This window comes from Neofelis nebulosa, chromosome 1 (genome assembly GCF_028018385.1).
Source record: "Neofelis nebulosa isolate mNeoNeb1 chromosome 1, mNeoNeb1.pri, whole genome shotgun sequence".
Taxonomy (NCBI): domain Eukaryota; kingdom Metazoa; phylum Chordata; class Mammalia; order Carnivora; family Felidae; genus Neofelis; species Neofelis nebulosa.
The window spans coordinates 111,253,844-111,278,761 of NC_080782.1; the positions used below are offsets into that span (position 1 = coordinate 111,253,844).

The 24,918-nt window shown below is 37.6% G+C and overlaps 1 protein-coding gene across 1 annotated transcript in view; it reads right to left on the reverse strand.

The window, feature by feature from the left end:
• The window catches only part of NDUFAF2 (NADH:ubiquinone oxidoreductase complex assembly factor 2), a 175,470-nt gene that overhangs the window by 30,029 nt on the left and 120,523 nt on the right, over positions 1 to 24,918 (reverse strand). Inside the window, exon 3 of the mRNA XM_058731769.1 lies at positions 21,459 to 21,499. Within this exon, the coding sequence (XP_058587752.1) occupies positions 21,459 to 21,499 (41 nt within the window). The remainder of the gene's footprint in view (positions 1 to 21,458; positions 21,500 to 24,918) is intronic.

Consider the following 24,918-nt stretch of genomic DNA (forward strand, 5'->3'; position numbering starts at 1 on the left):
CCATTTTGTATTTGCATTTCCTTCAAGTCTTTTATTATATCTTTTAATACACACATACTCCCTTACTTTAAAAAATAACAGAGTCAGGAAGATATGGTATATTTTATGATTTTCTTTTTTAAATTAATTCTCATACAATGTGTTTATAAAGGCAAAGCATATGAACATGACATTAACTGAGAAAGAGGCTAAGCCAAGTGACTAATTAGATTCACACTTACACCTTCATTGCTAATTGTGATAACCTGTTTGAACTAAGGTCTCCAAGGGTTAATTAGCCAGCAGCATTTATCAGTAAAAGATAATGTTCTTAAATTTTACAAATATGTGCAAATTTATAAGTCTCTCATTTTCCAGTAAGAATTTGAACTCCAGAAAATTTTTCTCATATTGGTAGTTATATTAAAGACATAGAATCTTACCTAAGTTGAGAAATAATTGCCTTGGAAAATAGAGCTGCAGGTAAAACACCAATTAATGTGTTCATTGCTGTTTCTTGTTTAAGGAAATTGCAAATTGTAAAATATGCTAATAACTAAAAAGAAACAAAATAAAAGATAATTCAAATTATCATGGCCCAAATACTAGTACCTAAAAGAGAAATCATACTCTTGTGAGTAGAATTTTTTCCACTGGTGCATATTCCTATCTTCCTGGCAGGAATTTGAAGATCAAAATTCCTGAGTCTTCAAAACCTAGTGTATTCTATTTTTATTTTTTTATTTAGATTATTTTATTTTATTTTTAAAATGATAATTCTTTTTTAAAAATTTTTTAAATGTTTATTTTTAAGACAGAGAGAGACAGAAAGTGAGCGGGGGAGGGGCAGAGAGAGAGGGAGACAGAATCAGAAGCAGGCTCCAGGTTCTGAACTGTCAGCACAGAGCCCGAAGCAGGGCTCAAACTCATGAGCCATGCGATCATGACCAGAGCTGACGTCAGACTATTAACTGGTTGAGCCACCCAGGAGCTCCCTTTTTTTCTTTTTAAGAAAGAGACCGTGAGAGAGAAAGAACATGTGTGCAGAGGGAGGGAGGGAGACAGAGGGAGAGGGAGAGGGGGAGAGAGAGAGAGAGAGGGAGAGAGGGAGAGAGAGAGAGAGAGAAAGAATCTTAAGCAGGCTCCAGGTCCAGCATGGAACCCAATGTGGGGTTCAATCTCACAACTGTGACATCATGGCTGAAACCAACAGTTGGTTGCTTAATTAACTGAGCCACCAAGGAGCAACTATTTAATTTTTTTTTTCAACGTTTTTAATTTATTTTTGGGACAGAGAGAGACAGAGCATGAATGGGGGAGGGGCAGAGAGAGAGGGAGACACAGAATCGGAAACAGGCTCCAGGCTCTGAGCCATCAGCCCAGAGCCTGACGCGGGGCTCGAACTCACGGACCGCGAGATCGTGACCTGGCTGAAGTCGGACGCTTAACCGACTGCGCCACCCAGGCGCCCCAAGGAGCAACTATTTAGATAAATTTATTAAAAAATTTTTTTTCTAACGTTCATTCATTTTTGAGAGATCGAGAGAGCGCGAGCAGGGGTGGGGCAGAGAGAGAGGGAGACACAGAATCCCAAGCAGGCGCCAGGCTCTGAGCTGTCACCACAGAGCCTGATATGGGGCTCAAACCCACGAACTGTGAGATCATGACAGGAGCCAAAGTCAGTGGCTTAACTGACTGAGCCACCCAGGTGCCCCTTAGATACATTAATTTTAAAAGAAATCCTTCAGGGTGCCTGGGTGGCTCAGGTGGTTAAGCGTTCAACTTCAGCTCAGGCCATGATCTCGCAGTTCACAAATTTGAGCCCTGCGGGCTCTGTGCTGACAGCTCAGACCCTGGAGCCTACTTCAGATTCTGTGTCTCCCTCTCTCTGGCCCTCCCCCCACCTTCAAAAATACATTAAAAAAAAAAATCTTTCTTAAAAAAAATAAAACAATTTTTTTACTTGAGTATAGCCGACACACAAGGTTCTATTAGTTTCAGATGAAAGCCCAAAAGATTTTAAAACAAAAAATGTAACTAAAAACTATCAGAATAAAAGCACTAATTATCAACTGTGATGATTAGTTTTATGTATCAACTTGGCTAGGCCACAGTACCCAATTATTCAATTAAACACTAACCTAGGTGTTGCTGTGAAGGTATTTTGTAAAAGCAGGCAACATCTATGAACCATTGATTCTAAGTAAAAGAGCTATTCTTCATAATTTGGGTGACCCTCAACCATTCAGTTGAAGGGCCTTAAGAGCAAAACTAGGAGTCCCCTGAGGAAGAAGAAATTCTGTCTCAAGTCTGCAGGATCAATTCTTGCTTGAGAATTTTTAACCTACCTGCCTGTCTTGCAAATTTCTGACATGCCTGCTCCCACAGCTGTGTTAGGCAACTCTCTGAAATAAATAAATCTCTTAATTATATCTACATCTCTTTCATTCTTCCCTTCCCTCCCTCTCTCCCATCACTTCGGCAGAGAAATGCCTCCTGCCTTTATTCTGTGAGTAATATATATGCTCCATAGCTCCTTATTATCATTGTGAAGTCAAGTCCATTGCAATTATGCCACTCTAGTACTGAAATCTGCACATCTGACCATCTGACAAGTACCACAAATTAGTACATTTAACAGCGTAAGCTCATATATTTCTCTTCCTATCCAGAGTGTATTCACTTAGTCAATGAATCTAGGGATTCTGGTTTGTTTGTTTTTTAAATATGAACTATTATTTTTTTTAATGTTAATTTTTGAGAGAGAGAGAGAGCAAACAAGGAAGGGGCAGAGAGAGAGAGAGGGAGACAGAGGATCTAAAGGCTCTGCACTGACAGCAGACAGCCTAATGCGGGGCTTAAACTCATGAACCATGACCTGAGCTGAACTCAGATGCTTAACTGACTCAAGCCACCCAAGCGCCCCTAGTGGTTCTGTTTTTTAAGGAGTAAAATAAAGTTGTTAAAAAAGATGAAGACATTAAAAGAAAGTAAAAAGTAAAAGAAAGTTGTTTAAAAAGCCAAACTATGGGGAAAAGGATATATGATAATTGCAAGTGTTAATGTAGTTAACACAGTTACTGTAATTTAACAATACCTTTTACTCTGCACTTCCTAACAGCCAGGGCAAGAAGCTAAACAAATTATATAACTCATTTTACTTAATAAAAGGAAACATATTTATTCTTTCAGAGAGAAAAAAAAGTTTGTTCTTTTTTTTTTTGTAGATGCATCTAGGAAGAGTTTGTTTTCAATAATTCTTAAATAAGAGGTAAAGAGCAAAATGACCAATATTTTCAGTAATCATTTTTAAACAGATGTAGAAGTGATTATCTTCCAGAATTTTTACTTATTAATCAAAAGCCCAAAATATAAAGGCTAGAACTTAGATGGGGGTGCTATATGTTGGATGATTTCACTTGATACACTAGGTGGCTAGTACATCCCTTAGATCTGCATTGTTCAATGGTGGTCGCTGGTGGTCACTGACAACCTGATGTGTGGCTAGTGTGAAAAGTGTAGCGGTGCCTGGGTGGCTCAGTCGGTTAAGTATCTGACTTCGGCTCAGGTCATGATCTCATAGTTCGTGGGTGCAAGTCCTGCACTGGGCTCTGTGCTGACAGCTCAGAGCCTGGAGTCTGTTTTGGATTCTGTCTCTCTCTCTCAAAAATAAATGCTTACAAAAAAAAAAAAAAAAAGATAGGCTATAAATGTAGGATAAATACTGGATTTCAAAGATTAGCATTAAAAATATAAAATATCTCACTAACTAGTTTTTATATTGATTACATACTGAATTGATAATATTTTGATATACTGGGCTAACTGAAATACATTATTAAAATTAATTTCACTTATTTCTTTTTACTTTTTCTAATGGGGCTCGTAGAAAATTTAAAGTTAAATATGTGGCTAATATATTTCGATTGCACACTGAGGCCTTAGGTAGTTCTTCCCCAGGTTTTTCACAACAGGAAGTAAGTGGCCACTGGAGGACTAAGAGCATCAGTATTGTGGGCACATCTCTATAGAGGTCTGGCTCAGCACCTTGGAAGTTCTATCCTAGAAGATCTTCTTTAGACATAATTTCCCTCAGCCATACTTTTGAAAGGATCAAGACGTTAGATAATCTAAGGCATGCTTCTGCAGAGCGTCAGTTTGTTAGCAGTGTTTCAAATGAAGAGGAGATGCCTGCTTCTAATCCCTAATGGGCAGCAGTAAGACGGCCACTCTATTATCAAACTAGAAAAATACAATCAGGGTTCTTACTAGGAAAGAAAATCATTAGACTCTTCCAGAGTTAAGCTTCAATTATACTTATAGGCCAAGTCAAGCTGTTGTTGAAAAATTAATCTCAGGGTCTGTCAAGTACCTGGGTAAGTACTGAATGACAGCACAGAATTTCATCCCATTAAGATGCTCCTGGGTCACAAAATTTTCAAGTACATCTGATAGACATACATACACTCTTTCTCTTTAATATTTCTTTTTTAAAAATGTTTTATTTATTCTTGAGAGAGCATAAGTGGGGGAGGGGCAGAGAAAGGGTGACAGAGGATCCAAAGCAGGCTCTGCACAGACAGCAGTGAACCTGATGTGGGGCTTGAACTCATGAGATGCAAGATCATGACCTGAGCTGAAGTCGGATGCTCAAAAGACTGAGCCGCCGAGGTGTCCCTCTCTTTAATATTTCTAAAGACATATCATTTTGTGCCAACAGGACCAATGTGCACTCATGTTACAAAATCAGTTGGCCTGCTGAATTTAATTACTAGGTACTGACAATTTCAATTTTGGGCTCCAGTTTGTCTGTTAAGACAACAATTTTGGTTTTCATAAAGCTGATGCTGAACAAGTGATTCCAGGGAAGAAGAGCAAGATACTGGAAAGAGTGAAACAGGGAAGAAAAACAAACAGAGTTATGCTCTGGTCAGTGCTCTGGACATTGGGACCCAATTCCTGCTGGAACCTTCTAAGGAGTAATGTTGAATGTGACCCAACTGTTTCAATGTGCTTGACCCATTTGCCCAAGGGGCAGACAGGGAGTGTTTATCCATTAGTTCCTATCCCTCATAGGTCAAGGGTTACCTGGTGTGTTAATCCTCTCACATTTCCAGGCTGACTCCCCACAAGCATCCCATGCTACAGTGTCAAAGTAGAAAGCTAAAGTTACTCAGCAGAGCTGTAGTGAGATTATACCTAAGACAGATGGTGGCTGCAGCTAGGCTGGAGTAAAGCAGGACAAGAGCATGTGAGGGAGGGCTCAAGAGGTATGTGATAACAGTTTCTTATATGCCTGTCCCTTAGTGCATTGAGATTGAGAATATCAAATAATCTTGAATTACAGACAAAGACTATCTTTTCAGAAATTCAAATATATTGAACTGTTTGGAATATTATGGTGGAAAAAATATAGGGAGCTCATAGACCACATAAATGGGGAGAGGGAAACAAAGCAGAAAATTTCATAATAATTTCTATAGAGCAAACATTCAAAATACCAAATATTGGGGCGCCTGGGTGGCGCAGTCGGTTAAGCGTCCGACTTCAGCCAGGTCACGATCTCACGGTCCGGGAGTTCGAGCCCCGCGTCAGGCTCTGGGCTGATGGCTCGGAGCCTGGAGCCTGTTTCCGATTCTGTGTCTCCCTCTCTCTCTGCCCCTCCCCCGTTCATGCTCTGTCTCTCTCTGTCCCAAAAATAAATAAAAAACAAAACAAACAAAAAAAAAACAAATATTATTCTCAAACACAGATTAGTCCTTTTAAAAAAGAGTTTAAATGAGTGGAGAAGTTAGAAATATTTCTTATAACTTCTCATCAAATTAGGATTCTTATAGACTTTAAATAATAACAAGTAAAAATTATAAAATAACAGCAGCTATCACTTATTTAATATCTATTTTGAGCTACACATTGGCTAAGCATTTTACACATACCAGTTCACTAGGTTAAAAAACTACTGTCAAGATTTAGGGTGACTCAGTCGGTTAAGTGGCCGACTCTTGGTTTTGGCTCAGGTCATGATTCCACAGTTTATGAGTTAGAGCCCCACCTCGGGCTCTGTGGTGACAGTGTGGACCCTGCTTGGGTTCTTCCCTCTCTCCCTCTCTCTCTGCCTCTTCCCCACTTGCACTGTCTCTCTCAAAATAAATAAATAAGCTTTAAAAAAACTACTGTCAAGATGAGTAATTTTCAACTTTTTGTACTATGACCTTTAGTAAGTATATTAGGGTTGTCAAAAAAAAAAACAGAACCAATAACATGTGTATGAATGTATGTGTGTATATTTATATATATGTGTGTATATATATATATATATATATATATATATATATGGATATATGTGTATATATATGGGGGGGACTGATTAATTTTAAGGAATTGACTCACATAATTGTGGAGGTTAAGAAGTCCAAATCTTCATGGTAGGCTGGTAGACTGGAGACCCAGGGAAGAGTTAATGTTGCTTGAGTCCAAAGGAGTCTGCAGGCAGAATCCCCTCTTTCTCAGAGGAGGTCAGTCTCTTTTCTCTTGTGGTCTTCAACTGATTGGATGAGGCCCAGCCACATTATGGAGGGTAATCTGCTTTGCTCAACGTCTATTCATTTAAATGCTCATCTCATCTAAACAGTTCCTTCACAGCAAAGTCTAGACTAGTGTTTGACCACAGGTGCTGTGGCCTACTCAAGTTGACCCATAAAAATAAGCCACCACAATAAGAAATACAGTACATGAACATATGTGCGTATGTGAAATAAGAATTTCATAAAACAATACTGTTAGTATTTCCTATTGTGTATTTTTTCTACTCTGTTAAAAAGAAAAAATGGTTATAACCCACTAAGTTGATTTCACAACCCACTAATGTATTGCATAAATTGAAAAACCCTACCCTAGATGACACATCCGTTTGTTCAAGTTGTAGAAAAACAGCAAAAAAAAAAAAAAAAAAAAAAAAGTATCACAATGGCAACAGAATGTGATATTTCAGAAGGAAATTAAGTATATTTGAATACATGAAACACAGTGAACATATGTATATCAGAAAAGTTATAAAAAATGCCTAATTTCTTATTACCATAGCAACAACATACACTTAGCAAATTAGTACAGTATTTTGTCACTGTCATAATAAATATTTGAGAATAAAATCTGGCATGCCTAACTGTGACAATCAACAGTGGCTTGATACCCTAGAGGGTACATCACAAATAAAACCAATATAATCTTCCTAAACACCATTATTTAAAGAAATCAATTTACATCTGATAAAAGAAATCAGTAACAATTTATTTTTCTTGAAATTTAGATTGTGAAGATAATCATTATTTCTTCAACATGGAAGAATAAGAGGAATATCATAAGAAATTGTTTTGGTAAGATAACCGAGAAAGGTGTGAATTTAAAAAAAAATACAAACCTGACCTCATTTTAACTCCCTTAACCATTTTTCACTGGGTGTAAGCCCAGTTTTAACACCTAAATGGGACTTGTCTTAGTAACTGATGATGTGACTCAGAAGGTTAACTATTCAGAACAAATTCTGTATAGTGTTTAATATGCACCCAGTAAGTTATGATGAATCTCATAAGACACTGAGCATAAGCATATCTAAAAATAATAAATAATGGCAATCTATTTATATACAACTTAAAAAAAACCCTTTTACCTTCTGCACTTTAAAAGTCAGATAAAAGGTCAAAATAGAAGGAAAAAATGTGCTAAGGATAAATGAAGCTCAAACTCGGCTTTGTAACGAGGCATTTAAGAAGCAATCCTTTTAGGGGTTCCTGGGTGGCTCAGTCAGTTAAGTATCTACTCTTGGTTTTGGCTCAGGTCATGATCTCACAGGTTTGTGAGTTCCAACCCCACATTAGGCTCTGTGCTGACAGTATAGAGCCTGCTCGGAATTCTCTCTCTCCCTCTCTCTCTCTCTCTGCCCCTTCCCCCCCTTTCTCTCTCTCTCTCTCAAAATAAATAAATAAACATTAAAAAAAGAGAAGCAATCCTTTTAGAATAAGAAAGGTGGGATGCTTGAAGTTTGAGATAATGTTTAGCAAGACCTACTTAAAATCAATATTTGGAAAACCAAAAAAATTAACACAAACTAGCATAAAAAGTTCTTGCACAGTTAATAAATAAATACCTCCAGTTAGGGAGACACACTAGCTTATGGTTGAGTATAGACTCTGACAAGCTTGAAATGCTCAAGATTTACTTTCATTTCCTACCACATTTTTTCTAGGGAAGCATGGCAAATTTTATATCACCTTTTTTTACAAAGCTAGAGGTCAATACCAAAAAAGGTATGTAGAAAAGTCATTTCTAAGTGTTATGTCATTGAGTTTCAAGTGCTTGTTTTTATTCATTTATTATGATAGTTAAGTGAAAATGTCAGTATACAAAATAAAAAGTATACCGAAATTAAAATAACATACCAATGTATGAATAACTTGTTAAAGTTGAATTGTGCAACCAGCTATAGGATTTGGGGTATTTTACTATTTCTATTTTTAAAATTGTTATATTAATTTTTTTATTAAAAAAATTTTTTTAGGGGCGCCTGGGTGGCGCAGTCGGTTAAGCGTCCGACTTCAGCCAGGTCACGATCTCGCGGTCCTGAGTTCGAGCCCCGCGTCAGGCTCTGGGCTGATGGCTCGGAGCCTGGAGCCTGTTTCCGATTCTGTGCGTCCCTCTCTCTCTGCCCCGCCCCCGTTCATGCTCTGTCTCTCTCTGTCCCAAAAATAAATAAAAAAACGTTGAAAAAAAAATTTAAAAAAAATTTTTTTTAATGTTTATATTTGAAAGAAAGAGAGAGAAAGAGCATGAGCAGGGAAAGAGCAGACAGAGATGGAGACACAGAATCTGAAGTGGGCTTCCGGCTCTGAGCTGTCAGCACAGAGCCCAATGTGGGCTCGAAATCATGGACGATGAGATCATGAACTGAGCTGATGACGGATGCTTACCCGACTAAGCCACCCAGGTGCCCAGTAACACTGTTATATTAATTTTTTAATCAAATAAAGGATGATAAACCAAGTAAAGTCATAACTCTGGTCATGCCAGACTCATAGAAGTGTGCAATAATTCCACTGGCAGGTATAAACTGCAGGGCTTCAGGCACTCCTGAATGGGGAGTTGCTGTGCCTAGCCAAAAGAAGCACACAGTTTTAGGCACGAGGGAGGTGAAATGACTGGCATAACTCCACTCGACAGAACTTTTCACTGCGGATGGTGGTCAACCCATCCAGATACATCTTCTTTGGGGAGACAGAAATGCTAGTAGGTGAATAAAGAATGGGATGTTGATCAAGTTCAAGGATATATCCTTTCCAGTCTGGGAAACCAAAGATTCCAGAATGACTACATAACTGAAGACATAATGCTCCCTGTGTAAACTTGCAATAAAATCTAATTTCTGAAGGCAATATGTGAATGTTTTTCCCTTGCGACCTCAAAGAATCAGACTAATTGACTTTTGCAGAGGAAATAAAAAGAAAACTAAAAACTGAATCTAAACATAATTGAACAGAGTTTATATCTAGGATAGGTTGGTATGTACAACAGAAATCTATAAGGAAACTATGTTAGCTATTAGGCACATATCAGGTGCTTGTTAAGTAACTAAATGAATAATAAAAATATACAAGCATTCAGGTTTTAACAAGGAATTCCAAAACTTAAGCTACGATGATTGTTTTTTATGCATATTGCTATGATAACTTCTTAAGTGCCTTCACTATTTTAGAATTTCAAGTATTTCACTTTTCAGGTTGTTCTAGATATCTTATTTTTGTATCAGGAACCCAATATGTTCTCTTAAAATATACGATTACAAGGTTTCATTGTATTCTTTTTTTTAATTTAAATTCATATTAACATATAGTATAATACTGGTTTCAGAAGTAGAATTTAGTGATTCATCACTTACATATAACACCCAGTGCTCATACCAGCAAGTGCCCTCCTTAATGACCATCACCCATTTAGCCCATCCCCCACCCAGTACCCCTCCACAACGCTCAGTTTGTTCTCTGTATTCAAGAGGCTCTTAGGGTTTGCCTCCCTCTCTGTTTTTATCATATTTTGTTTTTCCTTCCCTTCCCTTATGTTCATCTGTTTTGTTTCTTAATTTCCACACATTGTATTATTTTTTAATAAAATATTTCAAGTGTATAAATATAGTTAATAATATTACATATATCTAAGTGGCCAATATCCAGCTTAGGAAACAAAATACTATAGCTATAATCAACTTAAGAATTAAAATACCACAGATAAAGCAGTACAGATATGACCAACATACAGCTTGAGAAATAAAACACTACAGATATGATCCATAAAACACTCTGTGACCCCTCCCCCCAAATTCTCCTTCCCAGAGGTAACAACTACTCTCAATTTCTTGTCTATCATTTTCATGTGTTTTTATTTTATTTATTTATTTATTTATTTATTTATTTATTTTTATGTTTTATATTTGAGAGAGAGACAGAGAGCAAGTAGAGGAGGGGCAAAGAGACAGAGACAGAGACAGAATCTGAAGCAGGCTCCAGGCTCTGAGCTGTCAGTATAGAGCCCGACGTGGGGTTCTAACTCAGGAAACGAACCATGAGATCGTGACCTGAGCCAAAGTCGGACTCTTAACCGGCTGAGCCACCCAGGTGCCCCTCATGCATGTTTTTAATACTTTTATTACATCTTTATTCTTATGTTTTGAGAGAGAGACAGAGAGAGAGAGAGAGAGAGCGAGCGAGAGCACATGTGCGAGCACAAGCAGGGAAAGGACAGAGGGAGAAGGAGAGAGAGAGAGAATCTCAAGCAGGCTCCATGCCCAGCACAGAGCCCCCTGATGCAGGGCTGGATCGCACACTGACTGAGCCCCCCAGGCACCCCACTGCATGTTTATATACCCATAAACAACAGCAGCAGTGATTTCCTCTTTGTTTTGCACACTTATCTCCTAAGACCTTTGAAAACTATGTACCATCTTGCACGTTTAAATTGACACTTAAATAATGGCACAAGATGTATTTTCAAATTTATTGCATATTGAATGCATCCTCTAAGTATGTTTTTGTCAAAGCCTTGGAGCTGCAGTTTAACTTACTCAATTTACGGAAAATACAGCCGTATAACTTACTTGGCAAAGCCAGTCCTCATTGTCAAACCCAATCAGCCAAATCTGACTTCTCTGTCAGAAGAAGTCTAACTTAATTTTTTTTTTTTTTTAATTTTTTTTTTTCAACGTTTTTTTTAATTTTTGGGACAGAGAGAGACAGAGCATGAACGGGGAAGGGGCAGAGAGAGAGGGAGACACAGAATCGGAAACAGGCTCCAGGCTCCGAGCTGTCAGCCCAGAGCCTGACGCGGGGCTCGAACTCACGGACCGCGAGATCGTGACCTGGCTGAAGTCGGACGCTTAACCGACTGCGCCACCCAGGCGCCCCTTAAATTCAAATAAATGTATTATTATGTGTCTCTATGACAACTTTCTCACTTGTGGATTTTAATTTTAAGATAGATAAATGGTTATCTAGGTGGACAAAGAAACTAGAAGGCATGGATCCTTGCCATGAGTTTGTCAGCTGGCTGAAAAAATGTGCTGCCCCGTTCAGTAATTTTTACTGAAGATTTCTCTGGTTGAGTCTCAAGAGACTATCCCTCAGGAGAAATTCATTCTCTAGTAGTCTCTGTTTGGTGCCCTGGAGATTTTTAAACCCCAAGGCAATGCACCACAGTAAGATTTAGCAAGGACAAGGGGTAAGCTTTTCTTTTGAAAAGTGGGAGACAGATGATTACGAAAGATGTCAAAAAGGAGAACTGGCAGACCAGAAAGAGTTCTCAGACAGATCGTTTTTAGGAAAGATGACATATGGAAAGACAGAATACGGAAATTAGTTTCTTTAAGGCCATCCATACCCGCATATCCCACTGGACATCTTCGTGTTCTCAGGGGTAGAGGTATCCCAATTTGAAAACCAGTAATCAGTAGGAGCGGTTAGCAAACTCGGATCCACCCACCACCTGTTTTATAAATAAAGTTACACCGCACATAGCCACACTCACTCATATATGTAGTCTATAACTGCTTTCACACTACCATGGCAGAGTTAGGAACAGGAGCAACGAGACCGTGTCTCACGACACCTGAAATATTTACTATACGGTGCTCTGAAGAAAAACTTTGCTACCTCTCATCTACAGCATCACGTATGTTTTTCAAAATTCTTCTCTTTAAATAAAAATTATATATTCACATAATTTATAGGGCTACATTGTTCTAAAATATTTATGATATGCTTTCAAATGATGCTTCTGGTTATGGCCCAGGCCAAACAAGGGAGCTGAGAAACTGTTTGACAGCTATAAAGGAGGACTCTGCTCCTAAATCCTCCACAATATCTAAAAACGTTTTTGTGTTACTACTTCTTTACTTTCCAATTTTAAGCACTGTATATTGACTTATTACTGAAAATGAGGATTTATGGGGCATCTGGGCGGCTCAGTCATCTAAGTGTCTTACTTTAGCCCAGGTCACCATATCATGATTCACGAGTTCGAGCCTCGCATGGGGCACTGTACTGACAGTGTTGAAGCCTGCTTGGGATTCCCTATCTCCTCCTCTCTCTGCCCCTCCCCCAATTGCTCGCTCTCTCTCTCTGTCTCTCTCTCAAAATAAACTTAAAAAAAAAGAAAGTGAGGATTTACCTCATCCTTCTTGAGACCGAATACTCTCCAAATAGTTATAGATCAATATTCAACATTTATATTATGAATAAACACTATAACAAGTAAGTTATCTAGTATACTAGGATTTTTCTTTTTCCTACCTAAGTTCTGTTTTTCTTGGAAATAATAAGTAAATTCTGTTTATTGTCGATGTACTTAGCTATAACTCAACCTCATTTGTTAAGTTCAGTACGTATATGTTCGTTTAATCACTCTCTTTTCTGACTGGTACCTCTTCACTCAAATTTGTCTGGATAAATAAATAAACTTTCCATAAATAAACTCCCAGTTTTCAAATGGGAGAGAAGTTGCTGGGTTTTCAGACTTTCACAAAAAGAATTTAACAGCATCCTTCTCTTTTTTTTTTTTCCAGAAGACTTAACACTGATACAGTGCTATTATTTAATATATGGTTCATGTTCAAATTTTACTAATTACCCCAATACTGTCCTTTATGGCTAAGTTTTTCCCCCAATCCAGGGTCACATATTACATTTAATTGTCGTGTTGATCAGTCTGTCTTTGTTGTTCATAACACTAACATGACCCATCTGGTGTTTAATGACATGTGTTCCAATTTAGGTTTTCTGGCTTTGCCCTCATGATTAGATTAGGATTCTGTATTTGAAGAAATACAACATAAATATTACCTTATTCTCAGTGAATTATACAAGGAGGCACACATATCAAGTCTGTCCTACTTGTTTAAGGTGGTATCCACTAGATTTGTCTACTCTAAGTATACCTTTTTTTTCCCCTTTGTAATTAATAAGCAATCTGTTGGGAGATACCTTGAGATCATGTAAATATCTTTTTTTAAATGTTTATTTTATTTTTGAGAGAGAGAGAGAGAGAGAGAGAGAGAGAGAGAGAGAGAGAGAGAGAGAAAGAGAACGGGGGAGGGGCAGAGAGAGTGGGAGACAGAGGATCCGAAGCAGGCTTCATGCTGTCAGTGCAGAGCACCATGCGGGGCTTGAAACCACGAACTGTGAGATCATGACCTGGGCTGAGGGCAGATATAACCAACTGAGCCACCCAGGTGCCCTGAGATCATGTAAATACTGTGTTTCCCAACAAAATTTGACCCAATGGTTTTAGCACCCACTAATAATTTTTCCCTGAATAAGCTATTACAATGATCACTGAAAAATGGTGATTTTCCAACTCTATTATTGCACCTACAATTTACTGGTTAGCATCTAATTGCTTCTTAAGCAGATTTTCAACTAAGTTACTGTTTTTAGCACCAGCCTCAACTCCACTTTTAGAATTTCCTGGCACTGCCAATTACTGAACATTCTGAGGTTCTGTGATATAAACCGGGTTGCTTCTGGGCTTTCTTCTCTGCTGGATGAGAAGCCATTCTCCATTTTGCTAAATCTGTTACCACCTGTTCCTCTGCTTTCCAGCTTCTAAAACACTGTTGCTGTTTTTGTCTCTTCAATTTCTTTGACCTTGTAGGTTTATGCTTTTTAAAACAAATCCCTTTGCTGTTGTTTTCATTAGGCTTGCAAAGAAAAAGTAAACTCAGAGTTTAACTTGCTAACTTTACTTGACGGTCCATTAATCTTTCCTTGCTTTCAAACTTTATATAAGTAGTATTGTATTGTATGAAATCTTCTGTAACTTGCTCTTTTTGTTTACATCATGTTTCTGAGATTTATCCCCATTGATAAATGTGGCTCTAGTTCATTCATTTTTTTTAAGATTATTTATTGAGAGAGAGAGAGAGAGAGAGAGAGAAAGCAGGGGAGGGGCAGAGAGAGAGAATCTCAAGCAGGCTCCATGCTGTCAGCACAGGGCTTGATGCAGTGCTGGAACCCACAAACTATGAGATTATGACCTGAGCCAAAATCAAGAGATGGATGCTTAACCGTCTGAGCCACCCAGGCAGCCCTAGTTTATTTATTTTTAATGAATCATGCTGTAACCTACTATATGAACATGTTGCAATTTTCTTATCCATTTCCACTTCATAACCAGAAGTGAGTGTGAGGTTTGAGGTAGGGGTCCAAAATCCATCTTTGCAATTTAAGGCAGCAGGAAAGTAGGGTTACATATGCAAAATATCCATTTTAAAAGACATTTCAATTCTGTAACTTCTAAAATGAACATAATAATACTGGGTACTGAGAACTCAAGCAATAAGTGTCAGTTACTTGGAGACAATGGTGAAATGGGCCTCAAGAATTCATAAGTAAGGGGCACCTGCTGGTTCAGTGGGTGGAACATGCGACTCTTGACCTTGGGGTCATGAGTTCGAGTCCCATGTTGGGTGTAGAGATTACTTAAAAATAAAACCTTAAAAAAAGAATTCAGAAATAAGATTTTTTTTTCTGAAAATTGAACTGTAAGATCAACATCTTACAGGTCAGAACAGTGATGTGAAAAGAATAAACGAAAGAACATCTGCAGGGTCAGCAACATTTGATCATAATGTAACCACTGTAATAGCAAAAGAAATAATATGTCAGTCAGAATGGGGAAGCAAAGAAAAGAAGAGATCACAGAGACAAATGCTGTCAGTCCATAAAAACAGCATCCCTGAAAGCAAAAGCCTCAACCAGCACATGGCAATTTTTACTATTCCAAATCATAAGGTTATTCCTAGTATAGAGACAGATGTTGGGAACTGTGGCCAATTCTATTTAAATATTTCCATTCCTATGGGTCAGATTATCCCTATTGTGAGATGGACACAACAGGCAGTTATAGCCCTGATGCAATTAAACATTTATTTTACTTAACTCCCTTTATCCTAATGTCATACTTACCAGGTAACCTACTGTTTTTTCCTGTGCTAATTGAATTTCTATTGTAAATTAACAGATTGGAATTCTGGCAACTATTTTAAACTCACATATTTATCTTTTAGTCATTGTGATATCTTTTAGAGCCAAATCACCTTGGACATGGACAAAAGTGACTCTTTGGAGCTTCTAGGTCAGATCTGAGAACACAGTCAAGTAAATGAATTACTGTTAAGTATTATCCCACCTAGCTACCCCAACCTTTCATTTGACTACAGCATCACCATCTCCATTTCTACTGGCTTCTAGAATTTTCTCTTCCTTTTTTTATGGAGTATATGTATTAAAAATGAAATAGGTGAGGTCCAATATTATAGCTTTCTTCTAGTGTCTGTAAACCTATTGCTGAGTCATGTATTTTGTCAATGTTTGGCAATACATTTATTTACTTTTTACAACAGAAAACTTTGTTTCCTACTGTTCTGTCAGTATGGAAGAAGAAGAAATATTTAAAAATATTTGCTATACGTGACTTCAAACGGAATATGGTCATCACTAGGAAAAGTCTACCTCATTAATTTTGTGAAATATTAATTCAACTTGTATCACACTGACGAATAGGTGCTTTACTATATTGGCAACCAACAGTAACAATACAGTACAGGCAATGCTCAAATTCAAAATATGTTCAGTTTTATCAGGTCATTTTACAGTGGGTTGTTGGAAATTCAAACTCTGCATGGAGACCACGGAATACACTTACATGGCAATGAGATTTCCAATTCTGTCAACAAAAGCTTATCAAATAATTAATCAGGCTCTGTGTTAGGTATCTGTGACATACAAACAAATATGTCTTGTGCCATACAGCTCATACTATAGTCAGAAAGATGGAAAAATAAAACAGAGTTATAATACTGAACTCAAAGAGCTACACAGATGTACATGGCAGTACAGTTCTAATTAGATAGGAGCGATTAACTCTACACGATGAAAAGCTGAGCAAACAGTCGAGGAATTTTAAAGGGAATCAAAGAATCCCATCAAAGAACTTTAAAGGGAACTAAGCACAAGCAGAAGTGTGCCAGCTGATGAGAGAGGGAAAAGACAGGAAACCTGAGAAACAGTAGGGAGTTCTTGTAGAGTTGAGTGGGTATAACAAGCAGAAGGAGGAAAGTAAGAAAACGTGGGCTGGGCACAAATCAGGAGGCCATTCATGGTCTGCCAGGCAACTAGACCTTCTTTCGGACAGAGCTTCCCAAGAAATATGCCTAAATATTTATTCCTTCAGACTTGAAAGGGGCCAGGAGAAAAAAAACTGGTGTCAGAGGGTAGATGTGTTTGATTTTATAAAAAACAGCCAGTTTTTTAATGTGGTTGCATTATTTTTACAACAACCAGTACTACATGAAAGGTATGGTTGCTCTAGTTATTGTTAATCTTTTGAATTTTAGCTCTTTTCTGGTGTGTCTAGTAGAGTGGCATCTCATTGTGGTTTCCCTGATGACTAGAGATGGTGAGTATCTTTTCATAGGCTTAGTGCTCATTCTTGTATTTTATAAAGTGACTGTTCAAGATTTTTACCCAATTTTTATTAGCGTTGCCTTCTTTTCTTTTAAATCATTGAGTTGAGGTGTTCTTTGTATAGTCTGGATACGAGTCTTGTCAAATACATATGCTGTGATTATTTTCTCCCAGTTTACTGCTTTGCTAATGTTATTTTTTGAGAAGCTTAGTTTTAATTTTGATTAAGTTCAAATGATCAATGCTTCTCCCTTCTGGATAGCACTTTCTATCTCTTGTTTACCCCAAAGTTGTGAAAATATTCCACTATGGTTTCTTCTAGAAGGATTTTAAGTTTTAGCTTTTATGTTTAGTCTATGTTCCACCTTGAATTAATACTGGCACATGATGTCAGGTAGGGATCTTTATTTTTTCCACGTGGACATTAAGTTATTCTAACACCATTTGTTGAAAAGGCTTTCCATTTGTAATTGTGTTCCTTTGGTGCCATTGTCAAAGCCAATTGGCTGTATAGTGTCTACTTCTGGATTCTCTATTCTTTTTTTTTTTTTTAATTTTTTTTTTTTACATTTATTTATTTTTGAGAGACAGAGAGAGACAGAGCACAAGTGGGGGAGGGGCAGAGACAGAAGGAGACACAGAATCTGAAGCAGGCTCCAGGCTCTGAACCATCAGCACAGAGCCCAATGTGGTGCTCAAACCCACAAACTGTGAGATCATGACCTGAACCAAAGTCGGACGCTTAACCGACTGAGCCACCCAGGCGCCCCTGGATTCTCTATTCTTTTCCATTCATTTATTTATATATCCTTATCCCAGTACCTCATTACTACAGTTTTAGAGTAAGTCTTAGTACCAGACAGTGTAAGTTCTTTAATTTTAAATCTCCTTTTTCATGATTGCTTTCAGCTACTTTAGGGCCTTTGCATTTTCAAATATATTTTAGAATTCATCTATATCTTGATTTCTACAAGTCTGGTGGAATTTTAACTTGATTTTTATTTGACTAACTCTCTACACCAGTGGTTTGCAAGGCATGGGCTCTTGACCAGCAGCATTAGTATCACCAAGGATCTTGATGCAATGAAAATATTCAAGCGTCACCCTAAGACCTAGTGGATCAACCACTCTGGGGCTGGGGCCTGCAATATGTGTTTTAACAAGACTTCCTGGTGATGGTGATGCATGATAAAGTATAAGCTTTGCTGCTGCAGATCAATTTGGAAGAAGTAACGTCTTAGCAATTAAATATTCCAACCCACGAACAGATATTTCTCTCCATTAATTTAGGTCTTCTTCAATTTCTCCCAACAGCATTCTGTAGTTTTAAGTGTACATGTCTTGCATATATTTTACTTAATTTATATCAGGGTATTTAATATTTTCTGACACTACTGTAAATGGCACTCTAATTGTTACTAGCTAACCTTTAGCCGTAGCATACAGGTAGAAGAGACAGAAGTCTATTTGGGGGTGGGAGTTCACTAAGAGATTTGAAAAAAACGTAGAGAGCTCAAATGACTGGTAGCATCTTGAAAACTAACTAGTTTTAACAGACATGCAAGATTAGGAGGTTGTTTCCAATGAAGTGACATAGGTATGAAGCATAAGCAACTGTGCAAATCACAAAAAGAGGGACAACCAGATATGCTCTCCCATAGTCTTGCCAAACATTTTCTACAGTCTTGACAAAAAGATCAAACATGAGTAGCCAGCTTCTGGATGCAGGTGCCAAACTGAAGGAAAGACAGAGGACAGAGGAACATCGTGAATGAACATGAATAACATAAGATCAACAAAATCTAAACTGTGGCAAGATCTACAGGTCAAATAGGCTGGGTTTTTCAACAGACAAATTTATAAGAAAATAAAAGGGATAGAGGAGAACCACAGAGATTGATGGAGATTTAAATCAAATATGAAGTTTTTACAAAATGTAAAACTCTAAACTATAATGTACATTTGGGTGATAAAATTTTATAAATTTACTGCAAAAGGTTCAGGGTTGCTTTTGGGGGAGGCTGTATTATGACAGAGTACATGATTCTGGATTAGATGACAAAGTTCTATTTCTGACCTTGTGTAATTCACCTTATAATAACCCATTAAGCCATATATTTAATTCCTGTGGCTTTCTGTAAACTTGTCTTACTTTAAATTAAGTAGTTTTCTCTTAATCGGACATATGTAGAATCTGGGATTTAAGAGTTTACAAACTGTAGTGGTAGAATGGTGTTTGGTGATGCTAAGAACTAAGGTGTGGCTACATTAGTGGTTGTTCACTTGAGGTATGGATATTAGTGTGGATGGAGTAAAAAAAAAACTGAACAGCTAAGACTTGGGAAGGCATTGAAGAAGTCTCTAAGTCTGGTTCTCATCTTCACCATCAGGGTGGGAGTGGCCTGGAGGTTGGGAGAGACAAAAATTATAAATAGGTGGAGAAAAACATACTTAGGTCACAAAGTTACTACTCTCCCCTAGGTTCACAAAATGAAAGAATATTTTGGAAGGGAAAAGGGAAAGAAAGAAACAGTTGAACCCACATTCTTTCTGTGGGTTGTGGTAAAATGAGCACAAGGAGGCTCACTATCTTTCAGACACAGGCAGATTTCAGTTGAGGTTTGTGGTAGAGAAAGTTCCTAGGAAATATTAAAAGTTAAGGATAAATTGCTAACAAAGAAACAGAAATTTCTGAAACACAATGGAAGAGATCAAGAGGGAGGAAAGGGTGTGTGTGTGTGTGTGTGTGTGTGTGTGTGTGTGTGTGTGTGTGTGGTGGGGAGGATGCAGAAGAGCATAAAGAAGGATGACATTGATAATACATTAGAAAAGATGCAAGGGAAGGCTCCTATTCCGATATTCAAGAATGTGAGCATCATGGATAGAATGACTTGATCTCACTGTTCTGATTGGAGCTTGTCTGAAATGCTGGGATTACTTGAAATTTACAGGGGTGGTGTCTTAGCTCTAATAGGTTCAGGTGCCTTCATCTAATCAATTTGCACATCAGTGTTTCCATGGAAGAAGGCTTTCAGAATTCTGAGGTTAGAAGAAACTGCTTTAGCTCTGAGACTAAGAAGTCTTAATATGGCCAAGTGAAGAGGAATTGGAAGGTCTCCTTGATGATTCCTAGCACTGCAAACCACTGGGGATGCTTCTGAATCTTGAATCACAATGACTTTTTCTTCCCTTTTATTTCCAAGGTTCACAGATATTAGAAAGATCTGACAAGAGTAAGGCAGGGCAAAAGTGGAAGTAACATACAAAGCTATAAATGGGCTTAGAGATAAGCTTGTTCAGAGCCCAGCCTGACAAACACTGATGGGGTCAGTATAGGAGAAATGGAGCATATGTATGTCAGTTTATGGGTCACCATGAGTTCTTCCCTGGTGTACCCCACCTCTCAACAAGTGGGGCCTGACTGGTGGAGCAACATTTCTGTTGTCATCAGGGCTGTAGTAGTGAAGGAAAAGTGGAGAGAAAAGAAGAGGGAGGTCCTAAACACAAGAAAAGGAGAAGGCAGTATACTAATCAATTTGGAAAATTTCCTCTTATGGAATACATTTAATTCTAACAAAACAATTTTAGAACACTTTAGGCTATTGTTTTAAAATAAAAATTATATGGGGCGCCTGGGTGGCGCAGTCGGTTAAGCGGCCGACTTCAGCCAGGTCACGATCTCGCGGTCTGTGAGTTCGAGCCCCGCGTCGGGCTCTGTGCTGACAGCTCGGAGCCTGGAGCCTGTTTCCAATTCTGTGTGTCTCCCTCTCTCTCTGCCCCTCCCCCGTTCATGCTCTGTGTCTCTCTGTCCCAAAAATAAATAAAAAACGTTGAAAAAAAAATTAAAAAAAAAATAAAATAAAAATTATGAAATAACTATGTTTTAAAAATACTACACCACAGCAATGCTATACTTTTTATTCTCTGTGCTACCAAAACTGTTTTTAAAGTTTAAAATAAAAATTCATCTATTATACTGAGTGTTCCATGTTACATGCTAATTGTGTATTTTAAGGTTTCTTCAGATATGATAGAGTTAAATGTATATAAAATTATAACATTTTACATTTGATATAAAATTGAGGGAAAAATAAGCACAGGATGATTTGGATAGAACCATGAGATTCAGTATTTCTCAGACTTTTCCACCAAAGCACCCATAGCAGAACACAGCTCCCAGGAACCAGGCAAAACATCCTGATGTAAGCTGCTTTAAGTCTAAACTTTCTAAAAAAATATTTTTATTTTGTATTGCATTTGTATTTTTTCATTTTAAAATTCCTGTGAATTGAATGTTATATTATATAACTTGTGCATTTATTATAAAGATGTTTTAAATTCTTGTCTGTGGAGTAAAATGAACACTCTGGGAAGATGCATAATATTTATTCTGAGGCTTCATGTAAACTCCCAACTGAGAAACACAGCATTATAAATACATGCTATTTGAATATTTTTGTTGTGTATTCTTACCTCCATCGTAGGTGGAGTCTTTCTTTTTCCTCTAATCCAAGCTAGAAAGACAAATAATACTTAAATGTAAATTTTTGATAATTTGCACACTTTACTTATTCATGCATAAAACAAATATTTATTGAGCACCTGTTACATGTTATTTTAGGCACTGGACATCTAAGGAGGGACAAAACATGAATTTTCTCCTCTTCTGCAAAATATATACTAGTGAAGGGGAAAAGAAAACAAACACACAAATATACGATGTCAGGTAATGATTTGTGTCCTGAAAAAATACAAGAGCATAGGGAGTTCAATAAAGAAAGGCAGTTCCAATTCCAAAATCAGACCTAATAAGTGCCTGATTTCCACTGAGTGCTCAATGTTTGTAGCAACAGGAAGCAAGTGGGCCAGCTGCCTCAAGGGAAGTGTATATGAATCATATGGAAGATGGTGTTTAGGAGAGTAGAATCAGCCTTTCTGGGTTCAAATCTCGACTGCATCCCTTACTAGCTGTGTAATCGGGGCAAACTACTTAATTTTGTAAGCATCATATTTCCAATCTGCAAAATATAAATTATAATAATATCTACATTTAACAGTTGTGAAAAGTATATGAAGTTATATATACAAATTTTTAGCTCAGAGCCTGGCATACAGTAAGCATTAAGTCTAAGCTAATATTATTAATATTATTATTAACTATTATTATCTCTATAATTCAATACAGCTATATTTTTTAAAATAGGCTGAAAAAAAAAAACCCTAAGAGCAATAGTATCAGCTTGGACTATAAGAATATATCAAGAGGGGCGCCTGGGTGGCTTGGTCGGTTAAGCGTCCGACTTCAGCTCAGGTCATGATCTCACGGTCTGTGAGTTCGAGCCCCGCGTCGGGCTCTGTGCTGACAGCTCAGAGCCTGGAGCCTGTTTCAGATTCTGTGTCTCCCTCTCTCTCTGCTCCTCCCCCGTTCATGCTCTGTCTCTCTCTGTCTCAAAAATAAAATAAAACCTTAAAAAAAATTTTTTTTTTAAAAAAAGAATATATCAAGAAAATATATTGTAGGAATTTGGTCTTTAAAAAGTAGAAAACTGATCACTTTAGTTAATTCTTTTTAACGTTTATTTATTATTATTGAGAGACAGAGAGAGACAGAGCATGAGCATGGGAGGGGCAGAGAGAGGAGGAGACACAGAGTCTGAAGCAGGTTCCAGGCTCTGAGCTGTCAGTACAGAGCCCAACGCGGGGCTCAAACCCATGAACCGTCAGATCATGACCTGAGCCGAAGTCGAATGCTTAACCGACTGAGCGACCCAGGCGCCCCTCACTTTAGTTGATTTAATTTTCATTACAAAATTGTGAGGTATCCTTATTTAATAGAGAAATTAAATAACTGTCTCAAATTTATACAGTAAGTACTAATGGTAGCATGTGAGTCCAGAGTTGTCCCCATTTCTAGCTCCAAAAGATATCCACATTCTACTAAGCTGCCTCTCAAATTTCAGTAAGCAACAAGCAAAGAACACAAAACTAGGAAGAAAAGGTTGCACTCTTAATTACAAGTCAGAAAATAAGAATTGCTGACCCCATTTTACAGTTTGGGAAACTGAGTTTCAGAAAGATTAAGCAATCTGCCTAAACTCAACAGCCTGGGAATCAACCCCTTGTTAAAATGGCTCTAAAACCTGAGCTCTGTTTACCAGCTACCTTTTATTCAGACCAGCTCCACCAGCCTGCCTTTTGTCATCCAAGCAACAGCACCAGGCAGGAACTGTCCTCCAGACAAACCCAGTACTGAATGGTTATTGGGGTACAATGAGCAACATTCAATTGTCGGCCTTGCACTAATCCCATATAAGTATTTTTAATATAGTTCCAGTGTTTTATCTTCTCTACTCCTACTTCTGAGTTTCTACCCCTGTTGTTTTTCTCTGTATTCTTTTTATTCTTTTTAAAATTTTTAATATTTATTTATTTATTTATTTATTTATTTTTACCATTTATCCATTTTTGAGAGACAGAGGGAGATAGAGTGTGAGTGGGGGAGGGACAGAGGGAGAAGGAGACACAGAATCCGAAGCAGGCTCCAGGCTCTGAGCTGTTAGCCCAGAGCCCAATGTGGGGCTTGAACTCACAGACCGCAAGATTATGACCTGAGCTGAAGTCAGATACTTAACCAACTGAGCCACCCAGGCGCCCCTGCGTTCTCTTTCTCGTTAACTTCCACTCCTATTTGGTCCATTTCTAGCCCCAAGTTGTACAGATTTTATATTCCTTATTAGGCTTGTAAGGCTGTCAGGAGCAAGATGCATCCATGGGAGATTTATTTTTCTACCGGCTAAATGCCTCAAAGAGTAGGTGCTTAATACAGCTGTGGAACGAATACTTCCACTATAAAATGTTTCCACTACACAAATATTTGCTGTAATGGGATTTTTACCTGTGTTAGAAAACCCAGCTTAGCAATAGCAAGATTCCTCTGTGCAATCAAGGAAATGAGTGCTTTATGGAATTTTCAACTGCCTTCTTATGGTCAAAATAAGTTACTTAGCTTTATTTATCGGTATTTTTTCCCCCAGGATAGAGCTTCTTATAAAATAATTCAACATAAGCCATATACCTCTAAAAGGTTTTAAGCAGTAAATCTTCAGTTTTAAATTAGATTAAAAACTTAATTAAGAAAAATCAACTGCTAGGGCAGGGGTTGGCTAACTACACAACTTGAGAGTCAAATTCTGCTTGTAACTTGTTTTACATTTTTAAATGGTTGAAAAAAATATCAAAGGAAGAATAATATTTCATGACACATGAAAATTACATAGAATTCAAATTTCACTGTCAGTAAATAAGGTTCTATTGGCACATAGCCACACTTGTAGAGCCCACAAAGGCTAAAATACTTATCACTTGGCCCTTTAAAGAAAGTTTGCCAACCCCTGTGGTAGGGCAACCAGTAAGTATAAGCCTTATATCAAGAATGATCTATCCTGATTCAAAAACACTTTCATAATATCTAAAATAAAAATCATTATTAACTGCTACACTTTTTACTAATGAAGGCCATGTACTCCAGAGTCTGTGAACATATACTGTTGGCTTTAGATCATGCTGGAAAAGTATCACGGCACAATGCATACTTACTACCACCATGAGAAAAACAACTTAAAACAACAACTACCACCATGAGAAAAACAACTTAAAACAACAAACTGTCTTATCAATAAGTCCATAAAACAACATTTCCAGTTTCTTTGTAAGGTTAAAATAAGAAAAATACTTCAAGAGAATCTAAATAATTTTCAAAAAAATCCCTGAATTAATAGATTGAGTAAACTCTGATACGTGTTTTCTAAAGTTTACTTGTTTTGTATAAGTTTATAAAATTCATGCACAGAAGAATGCAGTATAACTCAGATAACGTATTAAGTACTGCCTAGAATAGTTACCCTCATGGGACACACTATTCTCTAAGGAAAGA